This window comes from Ciona intestinalis, chromosome 10, assembly GCF_000224145.3.
Source record: "Ciona intestinalis chromosome 10, KH, whole genome shotgun sequence".
In the NCBI taxonomy this organism is placed as follows: Eukaryota; Metazoa; Chordata; class Ascidiacea; order Phlebobranchia; family Cionidae; genus Ciona; species Ciona intestinalis.
Window position 1 is genome coordinate 1,475,178 of NC_020175.2, and position 18,289 is coordinate 1,493,466.

The following is an 18,289-nucleotide window of genomic DNA, read 5'->3' on the forward strand; positions in this document are numbered from 1 at the left end:
GCGACGCTTTTCGACTGATTGGAACGTATTCTCGTACGTCTTTCTCCTTGATGACGTCATAGGTGCTCAGGCTCGGGCTCTTCGTTGAAGCTCGGCGCTCGGCGAACCCGAGCTTTTACGACCTCAGCACATCCCTAGTTAGTGCTAGCTAAATTTTGAATGATGTCATCACTCATCAGAAACTTGTATTTATGTGTTATTTGTTTTTTCAGCAAAATATACTTAAAGAATATATTGCAAAGTTTATTCCTGGTAAATTTACTCCCAAACTTCAAGGATTTTTTGATGACGTCAAAAATAAATCAATTACGTCGTTTATAACAAAATATAACAGTTAAAACAACATGTAGCAGCAAAATTAGTTTGATAATACACAAATATGAAAAAAATTATACATAATACCCAAAACACTTGTAAAAATAGCTGAGTCGGCGTCGCCACCATTGTAGGCGTATGTGACCTTGGGCAAGACACTTAACGGCAACTGTTTCAACCAAGAAGTTACTAATGGGTTGTCCAAATTATCAGCCATATGATCGTGATATATAAAAAATCCAAACAAAACTAATCACCCACGAAGTAACATACATGAAAAAATCACAGACAAACATAAATAAATTGATAAATGTAATAAAAAGTGTGTCTTTTCTCAGGGGATATTCACTCATTCATTACAGTATGCTTGGTACTGTTGGTAGCAATGATGGTTTTTTATTAACCATTGTGTGAATTTTAATAAACGTTTATCCCACTTCTACAGATATGTCTGCCCTGCTTGTCACTTGCCCCATGATTCAAGTAACTCCATGAAACATCACACGAAACACTGCGTGAAAGTGGTTTCTGGTTCATATGAAGCAGGAACCCTCATGAAATATTCTCATGACCCAACCACATTCACATGCATACTTGATGATGGGAATTGTGACGTGAAATGTAAAAAACAGCATGAGATGTGCCAGCATTTACTGGTGGGTTAGAAATCAAGTTAACTTTTGTTTTGACGCTAAAATATACCAATTACGTTAGTGTTATTCATAAGCACTAAAGTTTTATAAATTCAGTGGAGGCAGTAATATTAAACCAATTATCTTGTCAAACAAATCTCACTTTATCATTTGTTATAATGCTATTTAGAAATGGAATGTAAAAAATTCCTGGGCTTACCTGCCCACCCTTCATTTTATTCTTGTATTATAATTGTATAGTGAACATAATTTACCAAGCCTTTTTTGTTTGCAGAACACCCACGGCATAACAAGTTTCCCCTGCAAATACTGTCCCGCAGTATTAAAAGACTCTGCCTCACTACAAAGCCACAAACTGCTGCATCAAACTTATATTTGCTTATACTGTGATTATTCAACTACCTCTAAGAATAGATTTGTAAAACATTATTTCCAGGTATGTACAGATTTACTAATCTTAAAGGTACATACCAATAAAATATCAGTTTGTATATAGATAGAGATCCGGCGTGGCTCTGTAGTTTAGGCGCCTGCATCGAAAACCAAAATGTCCCAGGTTTGATGCTGATGGCGGTACTAACACGGATTGGCGTATGTGTCCTTGGGCAAGACACTTAACAGACATTGCTCCAACCCAGCGGTCACTAACGGGTTATCCAAATTATAAGCCATATTAAAAACAAAAATCATACACAAAGTTTAAAAGTGTTGTTACTCGTAAGCACACAAGAATAAAAAAAACGGCTCACCTGTCGCACAAAGGACTTATATGGGCTTTCTGGGTGTTGGGCCAAATCTGGCCTAAATCCCAGGTTCTTGACAAGGACCTCACCCATAATGAATTAAAAAAAGAGATAGAGATGCTCAAATCTGATGAAAAGATATCGCCAAACCTATGACTTAACTATATCAAATTTTAACGTTCTTATCGTTCAGCTCCTGACTACATTAAGATTCAATCTTATTTTCTTTTTTTGAAAACTTTCATCTGTTGTGTAAAATGGCTTATGCATCCTAATCTTGTATTCCAACAGAAGCATGGAACAGATTTTAAGTGTTCTTTCTGCAATAAGAAATGTAATTCGAAATTTGAATTAGACAGTCATGAAACATTGCACATTCTACAGCCTATTGATAGCAACAGCATTTGTTATAAATGTTTATTATGTTCTTATGTTACACCACACCAGGAAGTTAGCCTGCTTAAGAAACACATCATGTAAGTTATGTTTAATCTACTGTATTTTAATCACAAAGCACTAAATCTTAGGTCTTATGATGTGCCATGTTGTAGGACCTCACCCGTACAGAATACTCCTATTTTTAGATTTATAAGTTCAGTATATTGCTTCTTGCAAGGGAAGATTTTTGTATCTAGTTTTTTAAATAATGGGGGGGGGGGTTACCTCACTTCTGTATGTCTCACAAGGACAGTTGTTATAACACAGGTGTTCTGTTTTATATACCTTGTGCTTGCTTACAAGTTACCAGACAAGGAAATACGTCTGTATTTTTTTATGTATGGCGGAAATTTTACTATTCTAAAACAGACTAAAAGTAAAGTATTATCTCTATCACACTACAACCATATACAGGCGAAAGCACGTCGCTAATGAGACATTTCAATGCACCAAGTGCTCATATACATGTAATGAGAAAAGTCAATTAAATTTACACATGAGGAAGCATAGTCAGGAGAAGCCTTACTTATGCCAACTATGTGGCTTCATGTGCAAATGGTCAAGTCAGATGAATTTACACCAGGCTTACCACACAGGTGTGTTTTCATGCATTTATTCCCTATATATATTAATAAATGAATACAACTTTCTTGTACCTGTTAGGAGTTACTAAATAAAAAAAAACTTTGTGGGTGATTGTTTTTTTCTTCCAAATAAAAAAAAACTTTGTGGGTGATTGTTTTTTTCTTCCAAATAGAAAAGGAACTTTGTGGGTGATTGTTTTTTTTCTGTATGGTTGACAATTTAGAAATTTACAATATTAGTGTACTGGTACCATCAGAAGGCTAGTGCTCCATTTAAACTTCACCCCATTACCTGCAAGCACTTAACACGGGTATGCATGCCCCGAAATCAATTCAGATACTCTAATTACCTGGATGCACAAAATCAGGTAAACTAACAATAATGCACCTATTAAAGGTTATACAAAATATATGAACCAAGGAGCACCCCTGTTTTCCAAAAGATGGCACCTATGCCTACAGTCCCTATGTTTTTACCCATATGTCAGTGATAGTATGAATAAAGTTGTTTTATTCTTCAGTGCTTTGCAACTTTATATTTCAGGTTTAAAGCTGCATAAGTGCCCACACTGTCAATATAAATCATACAGAGCAGACACACTGAAGATACACCTTAAACATAAGCATGGGTTTGCTCGAACCAAGTTATGCGATAAGTGTGGATATGCTGCTACTTGTGCAAGTGCATTTAAAGTCCATGTGGCCGGCCATTCTAAACAACGACCATATACATGCCAAGTATTAATGCCAGTTTTATATTATTAGAAAGTTATCTCTTAGGTCTGTTTCAATTGGGTGAGCCTATACAGCCTGGTTAGCCATGGGAGATGGGATTTTTTTAAAAGTTGGCTCATAACCGAACAGCCAGTGTGCTACAACCCATTGGTGACCACTGGGTTTGAGCAATGTCCAATTAAGTATCTTGGCCCCAAGAATGCATAGGCCTTTCTTAGCTAACAGATACCATTTGTCAATAAAACTATTGTTTAATTGATTACTGGAACAGCTTCTCAAGCAATTAAACAACGTACCGTTGTGTTAACGTCCTATACTAGTTATATTTATTAATGTGAATAACACTCAACGTCAGAAACAAAAAAATAAGCACTAAGTGCTAAAAAAAATAGTTTTAAAAAACAATTGTAATATGACTGGCATTAACACTTTGCATCTTTTATAGTTTTGCCGAAAAACTTACAAAACAAGAGGTAACTTGCGTGCTCACCAGCGTAAAGCACACAAGGAGTTGGTTCGAATAAAACTTCAATCTCAAACAACCACCACCACTGATATAGTGCCTGCCATGCTGCCTTGCCATCAAAATAATTCAATAAATAGTGAACCTCTTGATATAATTGGTGCTGAGGTAAGTTCGATATATAATGTTCTTTAAAACCCTATTAATATACATATAGTGATAAATGGAATTTCTATGGTAATTTAGAGCTTTAGATTTAGGGTTCAAATTGTCCCATTATCCTATAAGGGTTAGGTCTTACAGTATGACTTGCCATTGGATCCAAGATATAGATTAGAGTTGGCCCAACAAAAAACTTAAAACCTACTTTATTTTGTTGCCTTTGAACTGTACCATAGTAACTTATATAACAAAGAGAGGTTTTCAAGACTAAAAAAAATAAAAGTTATGCTTTACTAACTGCCAAACTCTGTGACTCATTTGCTTATAGATACTGACTGTACATAGTTCATGACCCCAATTTGCTTTTATAATATATTGTATTATCGCATTACCTACGTTACATAATGTCATTCAAACAGGTGGACACTGAATCTATAGATCAAGGTGAAGATACAAGGTTGGGAACTGAAATTGCTTGACAACGTCAACTGCCATTCTTATAGTCATCTAACCACACACATTATAAAATATTCATCAGAAATATCTACTAACATGATTAAAACATCATTTAGTAAATAACAGTCACTTAACAATTATAACAACCCAAAAAACTGACATCTTATGCACATAGTGTGTATACTGTATGCTATCATAAAGTACATCTTTTTTAGACCTAAACCACATCTACATTCACCCAGCATAGAGGAAGTACATAACCCTGAAGCAGTAACTACATTACCATCTCATATGAACCCAATTTCATGTTCTTTCTGTTCACACCAAGCCAAGTCATTAAGTGCCTTGTATAAACATATGTGTGGAAATCATAAGAAGCAATCATTTGAATGCACGCAATGTAATGTTAAAATGAAATACTTATCCCAGTTCCTTGTGCACAGGTGGGTGAGAAATTAATCAGAAATTAACCCTCACAAATTCACAATGCTAAATCTATTATAATGTGGTAAAATAATCATCCACAAAGTTGCAAACATAGACTATGATATGTTTGTAACCCATACCAGTATATGCAGACATGACATATATCTTATATATTTCAGGTTTAAACATGAAAACATCCGTTTGTTTCCATGTGCAGTAGAACAATGTGACTATGTTGGACTCACTAAAAAGCATGTGAGTCTTATTGTTTTTCTTTTACATGATGGGTGTTAATGCAGACTACATTTGTATGCTATGTGCAAGGTCCTACCTTTCTACAGCATAGCACACTATGCAAGATAATTTGGAAATAAAAAAACAAAGTAAAATGTCTAATGTCTTTTTTACCTAGTTCAGTTAAATTTTTATAGCTTTAACTTTTAATTTACCTTTCTCATTTACTATTCCAGTTACAAATGCACTCTCGTAGACACAGTGATGATATGAAATACAAATGTGAGCAATGTAACTTCACATGCAAGTGGTCTAACATGCTTACATTGCATGAGTTGCAGAAACATTTTAACAAAAAGAAGTATGAATGCAACTTATGCGAATATAAATCATTCAGGTAAAAGCCTTTATTTATTGAAAGGGAAACAAATATTGTAAATTGTTGTTATCTTATGATGTTCTATTTTTATTCTGCAAGTTTGAAGGTCTACAGTAAGCCATGCTGTGGGACATAACATCGGAAACTTCACTAATTTAGAGCGATATAATGTTTCTTTATTCTGAAAAGAACAATGCTCGTAAACCCGGACGGTGACTGGTTAATTTATTAAAAATCCGAACATAATAGATTTCATGTGCGCCTGTCACCCAAGCTACCAAATCTTGGTATAAAGCGTAATTCTGACTATAGTGCGGGTTGTTAAAGATGATTTCAGATGCAGAGTCACTAAGCCACAATGATAAGCAGTTCATGATGCTACTGATGAATGTTTGCTTTCAGACTGGCCGTCCAAACCCCATAAAAGCAAATCTAATAATATAATCCCAACAGAAAGGATCTCTTACAACAACATACACTAAACAAACATTCCAACCACCGACCCCATACGTGCACTGTGTGTGGCAACTCATTCAAACATAGAGGAACTCTTCTTATGCATTACAACACTCATAAGAACAATAGGGAATGGGTTTGTGATCAATGCGGGAAACGGTAAGTCAGGGTTTCATTGCTGAGTTATAAGAATTATTTATTTCTTTAACATCACAACCCACATTCTATTTGGCGTGACACATTGTGGGGTCTGAAATTAGGTAGGAGTTCGCCCATATCCCAACACACAAGTGGCGTGCTATAATTCGTTAGTGACCACTTTTGGACCATTTTTTCAAAGTGCATAAAACTTTGTTAAACAATACATTCTTTTAGCTTCAAAACAAAGAGAGTGCTTGAAACTCACAGGAAGACACACACTGTAGGTTATTTGTTTCGATGCAATTTCTGTAAATTTCGATCGAATGATAAAACACAAACCATCAACCACCATAAGAAACATCTGCTAGCCTTCACCAGGTTGCCCTTCCAATGTAATACTTGTGAATATGCAGCAAATACTATGAAGATACTTAATGCTCATAAAAAAAAGAAGCATTCAACATTGAAGGTTGGTGTATGACTACCAGCTACTTTTTTTATGTCAGATTTGCAATAAACTTCTGGTACTCTCTCTCTCTTTATATATATATATATATAGCACGAAAAATTATCTTTCATGTAGGTACCCACCACACAAACGCAACAACATACACCAACTCTTGCTGACCATGAACAACCTAAACAACAAATACAAGCTCATGATAACCAGTAAGTACTTTGTTTAATCCAACCATTAGTGACCAGCTGACCAACTGGTTGGAGCAATCACCATTAGGTATCTTGTCCAAGGACACACACCCATAAGCCCACAATAGTAGCAGCGTTGAGCTTCGGACCTCGTGCTCTTTGGGATACCAATCGGCAATCATTAGTCATTACAATAAGAAAAAGTCTTTTTTTATTATGTTACGGTGATATTAAAGCTAAGCAGTTTATCACTTCCACTTAAATATTTATACATTTTCTTTTAACTTTAAGCCCAAAAAGACCCAGGTCTTATGCCCTGCCAAAATAGAAAATGTATGTTGGTGGTGGTAATAAAGCAGAGGTTCAAAACCTAACAAAAAATATTCTAAACATTTAAACAATTCATTTTTTATTCCAAGTCCAAAATCATATGAAGACCCCTGGCCCCCCAACCCGCACTACATACACCCTGTGTTCACACAGCTGGTAACAGTGACCCCTAACCTTACCCCACTGCATTTGCCACCCTCCCATTACCCCAATTTGCCTCCAAATCAAGAATACGGGAGCAGAGGGCCGGTGATGACAACAGTGCACGGGGTGCACACACCACTACCAAGTAGTACATCTCTGTTACCTAGCAACACGATATTGCTGGCAGGCACTAGTCGTCACGAAAATCAAACAATTTCAAATGAATTTAAGACAAAAAATAATTTCTGACATTTTATTGTGACTTGAATGCATAAAACACAGGTTTTATGGTCAGCTTCAATACAAACATTACAGCCCAAATATATGACACAAAAATAAGACTTTTTTTATTTCTAACATCACTGAAGGTAGTTTCAGTTTTTAAACCAAAACCTTGAAAATAAAACAATTGTGTCATGTATATGGACTGTGTATTGTTTCTAATAAAACTATTCGTATTTATTCAGAACATTACTTTATATTACACAATACACAAATAAACCCAATGAGAACACACTGTAGTTGAATTACAAAGTGTACAGGAGAAATAATGACCAACATTTAAAATCAGGTTGATTTCTTAAAATATGTTTATCCAGCATTATATTATAACAGTTGTTTATTAAGTGGTAAATTACAGCAATTATAGGTTAAGCAACAAAATATACAAAATCAATCATAGAATGTTTTTTGGTTTACACCCGAACCTGTTTAGTGGAAAACTTATCTGTGCCAAAACTTTTGGTAATTGTGGTTACTAATTAGTTGTCCGAATTATCAACAATAAAAAGTAACTAAGTGGGGTGTGTAAAACATATTTAAAATAAAGTAAAATGAACAAAGTTTCCCCACCACAGGGATATAAATCTGACTTTGTTTTTTTTTAAGACACTCGTTTTTAAAATTTATGAATGAAAAAAAAGAAACATTAGAAATCACTACATAGTAGAAGTATAACCGTTTTAACTTCTGACATTACTGAAGATAGTTTTTAAACCGAAACATAGTTGATATATCTCAGAGTTATGAAATCTTATTTTATGCTCTGAGTGAGAAACTTGTGCAACATTATGCCTATACACAGATTACAGTAAAATAATACATTATTAGTTTATACTTTTACAGCTATGCTTGCTACATATGTATGTAGCAACCTTCTTACAAGATGAACTACAAAGGTAGAAGTAAAACAGAAAGATTACAATAATAGAATATATAGTTTACACTTTACATAACCTTTTGCCTTATGCTGCGCCATCATTATATGAGACCTCCATATAAGATGAACTAGAAACTCTGAACACTGTACCTCCCAGCTGTAGATGTTCCGGCTGCAGATGATGATTCTGCCGCTGTTGATAAAGTGAGAATTGTTCCTCTACTTTGAAACTCTGTGACATCATAACTCCCACTGTGACGGCAACAATACGTAAAGTTTGCTTCATCAAGGCAGTGTAGATCACACTTTGGCATCCACATATCTCGAATTGCTTTCTTAGTAACGCAGTTTAACAGGAACATCATTAATCCCTAAAATAAGAAACTTGTTATGGCTGTAACTGTGATAAATTCTGGGAATCTGGATCTGATCTTGTTCTAATTGAGCTGGATGAGTCTTGTAATGAAATGACAGTTAATAAAAGACTGATGATACCTGGTAAGCAAACATATATCTAACTTGATATTGTTCATATGACTCATATTGGATATTTTGCTGTTTCTACATTCAGTACACACCTGCAGCACATTGAAGATAGTGAAGAGATAGCTCATGATTTTTAAATAAACAACATCTGTTGAGATGAGCATGAGATATCCAATGGTCCATGTTAGTCCCATCATGATTACAAGCAAGAGAGTTATTTGCAGTTGATCCTTGGCTGTCTGGACACCAGCCGTTGATTGCAGCTGGAAAAAATAACAAAGAATTTGATCATTGTTGTCACTTATTTATTTTTGTAATAACAGGACATACATAAACTTATATATGTCTTTTATACAGTTTAAATGGTGGATTTGCACACTTATGTCCACTGTCTACTTGACCTACACAGCGCATGTATACTTTTATATCATAGGTGCAGTATTGCATGCTTTACATGGTAGTTCCATACAAGTTATGGCCATTTCATAACAAAGTTATTACTCAGCTTTGCTATTGTAGATCATACACAGGACTTCCATAACTAAACAATGGAAATCATTTTTTCTTTCTGCTAACCAAAAATTCATGGGTGGCAGTGACCCAATCCTGTGAACCAATATTATTGGTTGCAATTTTTACTGACTAATGCAGAGAAGAAATTCTGTGTTGGCCTATCCGGCCGCTCCAGGTTTGCTATGCTTGCTACACAAACCTCATAGAACTTTTCACCTTACCTGTTGTCTCCCCCATGTTAATTTCCTCAACACACAGTAGAACATTGTAATGTTGAACAGCAGCATTATTCCAACTGGTGCAAGGAATCCATAGTAAAGAGAGTAAGTGTTTAACCAACACATGTTTTGCCTTCTGTACGTAGATTCGAACAGCACACCTTAAATTTGTGGAAACAGAGAATAACAAAAACATACCTATTAACATCTCATTCCATAAATCTTATATTTAAGCGGGACAACTGTGCATTTTTAAGATTACAATGTTATTGTATATCCAAAGCATTTTGAATTCAAATGTTGATACTGCTACCATTTTGGATTTGTGTTCTTAGACAGTTATCAATCATTGATCCAGCCCAGTGGTCACTTTGTATTTCGGGCGAATATTTGTTCCTTTTTCATTCCTTTACTTACTAGTCTTATCAAGCTGGTTGTCAAAGTAAAGCAGTGTAACCAATGCATTGGTGGCTACTACAACAGCTGGCATCCCATAAGCAAATATTCCTCCCTTAAGTATTGGTCGTTCTATATCTGCAGCAAGAACCTGTTAAAAATTAAGAAAGAGGGTGAAATATGACTACTAACATGTTTATGATCTTTCTTTTTGAATACCAAATCATTATTCAGATTGATTAAAAGAATGAAGAAAAGGCTACTAGGTCATGTATTTTGCTATGTCATGTATTTAACATCCGTGTTATAACCACTGAAGCTATTGGTACGTTGGTCCGCAATTAAAAAGATCTGTTTCACAAAAATGTAACATGCCTGGCAGCAACCATTTATATCTACTGAAGTATGTATGAGGCATCTACACTCACCATGACTAGGGCTCTATACATATACAATGCATTAACACACGTCCAACCCCAGGTAGCAAGCAAAAGATAGTGGAGAAAGATGGTTCCACCATAACAAACATATTCAAGATGTGGAAGGTTAATGGTGCCAATGAATGTAATGTAAGACAAGCACATACAGACTGAGATGTGCAAAAGAACTGGTGTTGTCTTACGGGTTCGAAGTGCCCTGAAAACAAGATAGTTTAAATAAGAGTTTTAAGATATGGGATATGACAGTTGAGGATTCAGATGTGTGGAAATGAATTGAAAATTTACGAGAACAACTGTTTAATGAAACAAGAATCTAGTCATCAACATGTCTAATAAATGTGTACTGTATAATGAAATATATGGATGTTGGGGTACAGATGCACCTACTGAATATTATCAAGATTAGATATTGCATTGCAGAAATGTATGAGATTGTCAATTTAAAACATAGCGCTGCCACTGGGTTATAATAACTCTATGGGTTCAGGAGGAATTGTCTTGCTACAAGCATGACATGAATATAAATTGGATGCAAACTAGTAGTTCATATTTTGGCAACAAACCAGCACAATACACTACATGTCCATAAATATAAGCCAAACATGCAAATAAAAAAGGTTAACCATATTAACATTACCCGATAGCCAAGTAAATGAACACAACGCACACCAAGCCCACCACGGACACGGAACACCCGGCATATGAAAGTGATTCCAGCACCACATCTGCTGGCAGATCAACTACAATCTGAAATATAAAGTATAAAGTTGGTTAGCATAATACTGTATGTCACTCACCATGATGAGACATGTATAGGACATTGAAACATTTCTAAGCAAATAAATGCCAGAAATGCTGTTTTACAAAACCTGAGACTGTAGGTAATTTCATCTAACTATGCGTTCATTATTTAAGATATTTTACTTGAACAGAATGAGTTACATTATACTTAAACTTTGACCGAAAACAATATTTTATGTAAATATCTCAAGTTAACCGACCACAAGGTTGTTGTAGCTTCCAGGTCTCTTGCAATGACATCTTGGAAAGCCATCAGTGCTTATCACCCTTCTACAGTCTGATTGAACTTGCCAGTATTGCTTCAATGGAAAGTCATATCTGTTCCAGTACCCACACACAAACTCAGTGACTTCATTCTTAAAATAAATAGGAGCAGAGCTTCACTAATACTGATATGTACTTCTGGTAGCTTGTTGGTTGGAACAAGGGCTTTCTGGATGATGCTAATATCAAAAATCTAACATGAAAATATTGGTGTTAATAGTTTATGCTTTATAACATAATTGTGGCTTGATGCAGTTACCATTATTGGTATGTCTTCTCTTTAGGAGTTCTGGACCTATAGTGTAGCACACTGTTTTTTTAACTGCCTTAGAAAACAAAACATTCTTACGAGTAAGGGCGTGTCATTCCTGGATACAACACCCCTTTTTCTTGATTCGTTGTAAAAACTAACTTCAGTTTCAGAATCAAAATTGTCCAATTCATTCCCAGTAACATTTATAGAAACAATCTGGATCAAAAAATGTTATTTATAATGTTACAAGTTAAAATATTATAAAATGTTATTCTTACATAAATAGTAGATTGCACACATAAAATATTTACTTCTGTTAAAAAACAAACAATATTTTACACTTTATAAATACTTGTTTTTAAATATTTTTTGCACTTTATACATTTAGTTTTGTCTAAAAAAGCCATAGTGATTACTAAATGCAGTTGAGTTTGATTCTGCATGAAGAATTACCTGCACGCTTTAAAATAGGTTTGTTTCTGTCAAAAAGTGTCCAAATTTCGTCAAGTATAAAACTGTTTATCTTTATACTAACGGTGCAAAAAAATATATATTAACTTATAAACTCAAATAAATTTTGTTGCTGATTTTGGAGACATGTGTTTTTATTGGGTGAGAGGTTATATTGTGTATGGCATGTCAATACATGATGACCAAATTCTGTTTAAATTTTAAAAAGAAATGCTAGCTGCAAAAAAATGTTTATTGTTTTTTAGCGGAAAAAAACAAGCTATACACATCATATGAAACTAAAATGAACTCTTTAAAATTTTGTCTTCGGATGTCACCAGGCATATATAATGTAATGGAAAACATGTGTTGTAAGTGTCTATTTTTGTTCAAAATTGTTTTCGTTTTTCTGGGACCCAGGTTGTCAGAAGTTGATGTCAATTTACTCTAAAACATGAGACCCATATAACAAGTTGTTATTTTTTTTTACTTAAAGTATATATGATTGTGTGGTAAACCTGATGTGCGTTTGTATCATTAGGAAAGAGATTGGAGTTTGCGTAATATGTTTGTGCAACCCTCGCTTTCGGGCAACGAAATCCACCATTCTTCATCTTTCCATTCATCATCTGCCATACCTTTCCTGCTGTTACATTTTTAGGCTTGACTTTCACAGTTATGCTGGCTGCAGATATCGTTACTCTGTGTACAAAGTTTGCTGTTTTTAAAATTGTAGTCCACAACTCAATAATAATAATAACTTTTATTTGTCTCTTCGATTAAGGTAGCAAAGATTAAAAAAATTAACTGAAAAGACAGGATATTGCGACAAAACAACAATTGTTAAAACTCACTTCAATAAAAACATATCTACATTTAGTTGGAAGAATATAAGCGTGATCGCTACACCTAGCAGACAAACAAGCCATTTATTTTAATTAAGTTAAACTTCTAATAGAAATAATAGTGGGGGTAAAGACAACATAACATACATAGCACGAATTTCTCTCTATCTATAAATATGGTTTTGCCAAATACACTAATTAAATCATCTAAGAAAGGGAACAAACAACCAACTGACAGTCATTTAAACACACCCGGGTAAAAACTACTTGAGTAAAAGTGTCAGATAAAATGTAGCTGCTTATTCCACAACACATTGTAGATAAAAAAAACTAGTGAACCTAAGTTGTAACGAGTTTTTAAGTATTAAAATCAAGTTAATATGTAATAAGAAAAAGGTGTGCTAAAAACCAATCCACAACGTGTACCTTTTAGCCACATCATTGGATGGGTAAATGTAGTCCAGTGGATTAAATTCAGAGATTAGATCATCAGAGCAGTTGTAATTGATGGCATCTTCCACCTATAATGCAATGCATGTAGCTAATGATCAATGAAAAGAAGTTAATGTAACTTTATTTATCCTTGTGTGGCGGCGCACTGACGTATCGTTATAACGCTGGTGTTCCTTTCATACACCTTGTGCCTATCAAGAACACATAGTCTACGCCTGCAGTGGTAACAGCGTCCAGCCTTGAACGTTAAACCTATTTCCTCTTAAGGCCTAGGCAGAACTATTCAATCTACCTTTGCTTTAACAAATGGAGATTCAATTTCCAGTGGTGAGGATATGTTCAATGTAACCAACCACAGCAACTTATTCACAGTCTTTAATACTTTGTTCTTGTAAAAGTTTGCTCTGTAAGTGATAAACATGAATGTAATTATGTAACTTTGTCCTCACATGACTATGGAAAACCACAGCCGTTTTAACGCATGTGTCCCGTTTTGACTGTTTGGATTTGTAATACACCTAAGTTAAGTTCTTAATTAGGCAATAGATAATTAATTAACAAAGGACTTACGTTTCGTTTCCCAATTCATTCACAAGGGCTGTTTCATTAGATGGGTCTCCATACGCGATAGTTAGGTGATTGGACAATAATACCATTGCTCTTGCAGCGTGGTGTGTAACCTTACAAAATGAATCGTTAATAAGCGTGTGTAAACGTTTGTATGTATTTCTACATACCAAAATATACAAAGATTTTTGTTATGACATCGCAGTGTATATGAGAGTGTACAAAGTGCAACAGGTTAGGATACTGGGTTTGAATTGCAATACTGCTACTACTGTGAGCGTGCAATTGGTCAAGCCCAGCAGTAAATTATGCGTTGTGCAAATGCCATTATACAGTACGGGCAATTAATCAGAAAGTTACATACTTGGTAACCGGAAAGCGGTACAAGGTGTATAAAACAGAATACCAGAGAATATGTTATAACAATTGTCGATTTTAATTTAGGTAGGCCAGCGAGACCATATTCATACATTTTCCACCACCAATCTACTTACAGAGGTATTCGTATTATTCGGTATCGTGGCACCGAGTCGTTCTGCTAGATCTGATACGACGGTGATGTTATTAGCGCTTATGTTGCCTGGAGAAGCAACCAGTAACTGAGCCAACCCCAAGAGTGTTTGTAGACTTTTGGGGTCGAATTTGCGTTCAAGTTCCCCGACCTAATTAGGAGATATAGTTAGAGTGGGGGAAGACGGGACATACTTAAGCTCATTATTACTCAATATTCCCAAACTTAAAATATACGGTCCTGGTTAAATTGAATTTAATATTAGAAATACACCTTAAATAACATGAAACAATACTGTAGTAGGCTTTGAAAATTAAGTTTAAACATTTTACCTTTTTCACTGCTTTAGTTTTTAATCATAGCCTATGTATGTACTTGTAACAACAGAAAAATGATAATAACTACTGCTAAGAGTCTCTTACCGAATTTCGAATATATTTTTATATATATATATACATTATCTTGTTATTATATTTTAATATAATAGACAGTTTATATTTAAATACCCCTGAGGTATGAATTATTGAATTAAAAACAAGCCATTCAAAAAAATAAAAACTTACACAACCACAAAGTTGGGGAAGACGAGACGAAAAAGTTTTGTTACCGCCTTTGCCTCGCGCTTTGTTGGACCGTGAGAATATTATCGAATACTACTGTAACAATTGTTCTTACGTTCATCAAATGGGTATCTGTTATAGTAGATTTAAAAAAGGCCCGTCTTTGTCCGCGACCCGTCTTCCCCAACCTCATACCATAGCAATGTGGGATAAGATGGATACATTCGGCGCATTATATATCCCACAACAGTCGTTATAACACTGTGTTCTAGTGTTCTATTTGTATGGGTTAGCACATGCGTAACGTCGTGGCTAATACATTTTTGTTTTACACGTAAGAAGTCCCACAGGAGGAACGGATGGGACCTGAGAAAGTGCGGACCAGAGTTGACTCATTACCCAATAATATATACTTACATTCTCATCCACGTTTGCAAGAGATTGGCCGCATTGAGCTGTGTCAGTAGTTGTCGGATCGTATAAAGATTCTTTTCCGTTAAATTGACAAAGTACTGACGAAAGATGTCTGTCGTCTGGGAAAAAAATTGTAAAAGGGATGAATGAATGTAACTTAATTTTTTCTCGCGTGGCAACGACAACCTTTGCCCCGGCGCCAGTGTCGTGATATATTCGTTCCGATTGGTATTTTGTACCGGGAGCTAGTGCGCATGCACCGAGACGCTATTGCGCATGTCCCAAGACGCTACTAAAAAAAATTCTGCGGAAAAATATTACAAAACATATACCAGCATCTGTACTGTTGGCGTCGCTATGATTCATTTTTAAGTGTTACATATAGCGCTGTAACGTTTTTAAAGCATTCGCAATAGCGCCCGGTACAAATATATCAATCGGAACAAATATATTATTACGACACCGGACACTGGTGTTCTATACATGCACCCGTTTACAAATTACCACGCATGTAATTTTGAGGGCGATTGTCCAGTGGCATTTGAACAACCGATATGCGACCACTAGGCTGGAGCAATTGCACGCCCATAATAGTAACAGTATCGCAATTCAAACCCAATATAATGTTACGCTGTTGGTATGAGGGCTTTGAGCCCACATACGCGTATTTACTTTCATATTGTGTGTGGTTTCAGGTTTGCAATATTTCAATGTTTTTTTTTTTGTGGGATGTTTAGTTTGTTCATTTAATCGCATTTTTACTCGTTTTCCTTATCACTTCCACACACTTTTTTACTTCTTTTGTTCACTGTTGTCACGCTTGGTTTCTTTGATTGCTCACGTGTTTAAGTCCATCGCTTTCTGTGCCGTTGGACTGATTACACTTACAGTATTTTGGGCGTTTTTCATTTCTCGTTTCGATTCGCTTCTTGGTGTGCAAGGTTAAGTCCTCTATAACGTGTTGTTGAACGGGTACAAAGTGTTATTTTAGTCGGTTTACGTTTACAAGATACGTTTCTTAGTGGTAACATTGCATCGGTGCACGTTAACTCGTTTATCGGTCATGCCCCTTTTATATTTTAGAACGTATATAGTAGGGTGGGGGAAGATGGGACATCTTTTCAATCTATTTTCTCGTCCAATTTGTTAGTAAACGAAGAACATTCAAAGAATTATAAACCATATCTTCACGACTTCCATAAACCGTTGCTAATTGTTTAAAACACGATTGGGATATTTGGAAATTATGTGTTAAATGTGTCCCATCTCCCACCACACTATACTGTATATACGATTTAACAATATACGATTTTATACAGTGGTTTGAGTTTAGACCAGACTACGCCATCGGGTAATACTAATTTACGGGAATACGGAAATACGGGAACGACGGGAATCGCAATCTAATTTACGGGAGTACGGAAATAGGGTAAAGAAAACACACATTCCCGTAAGTTCCCGTATTCCCATAAATTAGTTTGCAGTTTTTTCCGTCTTTTCCGTATTTCCGTATTCCCGTAAATTAGATTGCGATTCCCGTCGTTCCCGTATTTCCGTATTCCTGTAAATTAGTATTACCCACGACAGACAGGCCCCGCGATTGGCCGTTAAGGCAACGGCCCGGACCAAACACCTCAAACGCGTAACAATAATGAGCCATCACTGGGATATAGAGGTTGAATTATGGAAATCTTTAGATCGACCGTCGCATTTCTCCTTGCTGAAGGCCGTTTCTGATTTCCATATCCTGTCAAAGGTTGTACTGTACTTTAGGTAAGTATATGTGTCTTTAATTCGGATCTTGCCCTTGAGACCAGTAACCTGGCAGAGATCTATATGAAAGCAGGAAAAGGGTCAACGAAAAAGTTTTTGGTGTATTTGTTGTGCTAAAATGGAGCGGCCAATCTAAGCGGGCATAAGGTGTAAAAAGCAGATCACCCGTAGTATAGTACCATAGGGGAAGACAGGACACTTAAGCACATACTGCCAAATATTTCCAAAATCAAAATAGATGACGGTTTTTGGTTAATACCACGAATTAGTACTATCATTCCTTTATTAATTGACACCAATTTAATAAAATATAATAAAACACACGGAGAGTTATTTAACTATCCGCACAAAAAGTGAAATTTTACAAATTTGAAAACACACAGGATAAGATGGGACAGTTTAAAAACATTGTTAATTTTGATTATTAAGTGTATTTATAAATAGGAATATACGTAAATAACACGAAATAATACTGTACGCTTTGAAAAGTAAGTCTAAACATTCTTTTTCTTGCTCTACTGCTATAGTTTTTAACATGTTACCACAGAAATAAAAAAGAATAGAAGGCACATCTCCAATGTCGGCAAAGGAGAGAGCACGGTACACTGTCTCTCTTTCGCGGGTCGTTCCCGTTTACTATTGTAGTCAATGGAGTCGATGACGTTTTGTGAAGTTTTTCTTCGTTTTTTGACTTAATTTAAAGTTATTGTGTAAAAAAACTATTTTCTAATATATATATATTTCCAAAAAACCGTTTGTTTGAAATTTTTAATTAATTTTTTAAATAATTAAATTTCCTAAACAAGTGGTAACTTTAAGCGTTAACGTACCAAATAACTAAACTAGCCTAACAAACTTGAATAGTTGGTGTAGTTACTT

At 35.3% G+C, this 18,289-nt stretch overlaps 2 protein-coding genes across 3 annotated transcripts; one reads left to right on the top strand and one right to left on the bottom strand.

Moving 5' to 3' along the window:
• Nucleotides 1-730: 730 nt before the first annotated feature.
• Nucleotides 731-7,819, top strand: LOC778815 (zinc finger protein 90). 2 transcript variants are annotated; one of them, XM_026836427.1, is made up of 14 exons: nucleotides 731-971; nucleotides 1,243-1,404; nucleotides 2,003-2,187; nucleotides 2,564-2,745; nucleotides 3,278-3,471; nucleotides 3,914-4,099; nucleotides 4,513-4,550; nucleotides 4,792-4,992; nucleotides 5,155-5,230; nucleotides 5,446-5,606; nucleotides 6,042-6,203; nucleotides 6,420-6,654; nucleotides 6,769-6,854; nucleotides 7,253-7,819. In XM_026836427.1, exons 1-14 carry the CDS (start codon nucleotides 807-809, stop codon nucleotides 7,554-7,556), a joined length of 2,337 nt encoding a protein of 778 aa, XP_026692228.1. In that variant the 5' UTR covers nucleotides 731-806; the 3' UTR covers nucleotides 7,557-7,819. The 2 variants fall into 2 exon arrangements, with proteins under 2 accessions (XP_026692228.1, XP_026692227.1); XM_026836426.1 differs by having other exon boundaries at nucleotides 795-971; nucleotides 4,765-4,992.
• An 89-nt stretch (nucleotides 7,820-7,908) lies between these two features.
• Nucleotides 7,909-17,483, bottom strand: LOC108949821 (adhesion G-protein coupled receptor G7-like). The gene is made up of 15 exons (XM_026836435.1): nucleotides 17,341-17,483; nucleotides 15,641-15,756; nucleotides 14,647-14,814; nucleotides 14,156-14,265; nucleotides 13,878-13,989; nucleotides 13,559-13,653; nucleotides 12,806-12,989; nucleotides 11,934-12,053; nucleotides 11,521-11,676; nucleotides 11,157-11,266; nucleotides 10,508-10,715; nucleotides 10,101-10,230; nucleotides 9,687-9,844; nucleotides 9,045-9,215; nucleotides 7,909-8,837 (listed from the first exon to the last, which is right to left on the bottom strand). Exons 4-15 carry the CDS (start codon nucleotides 14,239-14,241, stop codon nucleotides 8,595-8,597), a joined length of 1,773 nt encoding a protein of 590 aa, XP_026692236.1. The 5' UTR covers nucleotides 14,242-14,265; nucleotides 14,647-14,814; nucleotides 15,641-15,756; nucleotides 17,341-17,483; the 3' UTR covers nucleotides 7,909-8,594.
• Between the last annotated feature and the right edge of the window lie 806 nt (nucleotides 17,484-18,289).

What these genes read in the sequence shown, in the direction of transcription:
- LOC108949821 (XM_026836435.1), bottom strand. Translation starts at nt 14,241, where the DNA reads ATGGTATTATTGTCCAATCACCTAACTATCGCGTATGGAGACCCATCT. An exon ending in TTCATTTACTTGGCTATCGG is followed by an intron (nt 10,716 to 11,156) that starts GTAATGTTAATA and finishes TCTTGTTTTCAG; the next exon opens with GGCACTTCGAACCCGTAAGA. An exon ending in TGTATAGAGCCCTAGTCATG is followed by an intron (nt 10,231 to 10,507) that starts GTGAGTGTAGAT and finishes AATTTTTAACAG; the next exon opens with GTTCTTGCTGCAGATATAGA.
- LOC778815 (XM_026836426.1), top strand. Translation starts at nt 807, where the DNA reads ATGAAACATCACACGAAACACTGCGTGAAAGTGGTTTCTGGTTCATAT. An exon ending in AACGACCATATACATGCCAA is followed by an intron (nt 3,472 to 3,913) that starts GTATTAATGCCA and finishes CATCTTTTATAG; the next exon opens with TTTTGCCGAAAAACTTACAA. An exon ending in TTGGACTCACTAAAAAGCAT is followed by an intron (nt 5,231 to 5,445) that starts GTGAGTCTTATT and finishes TTACTATTCCAG; the next exon opens with TTACAAATGCACTCTCGTAG.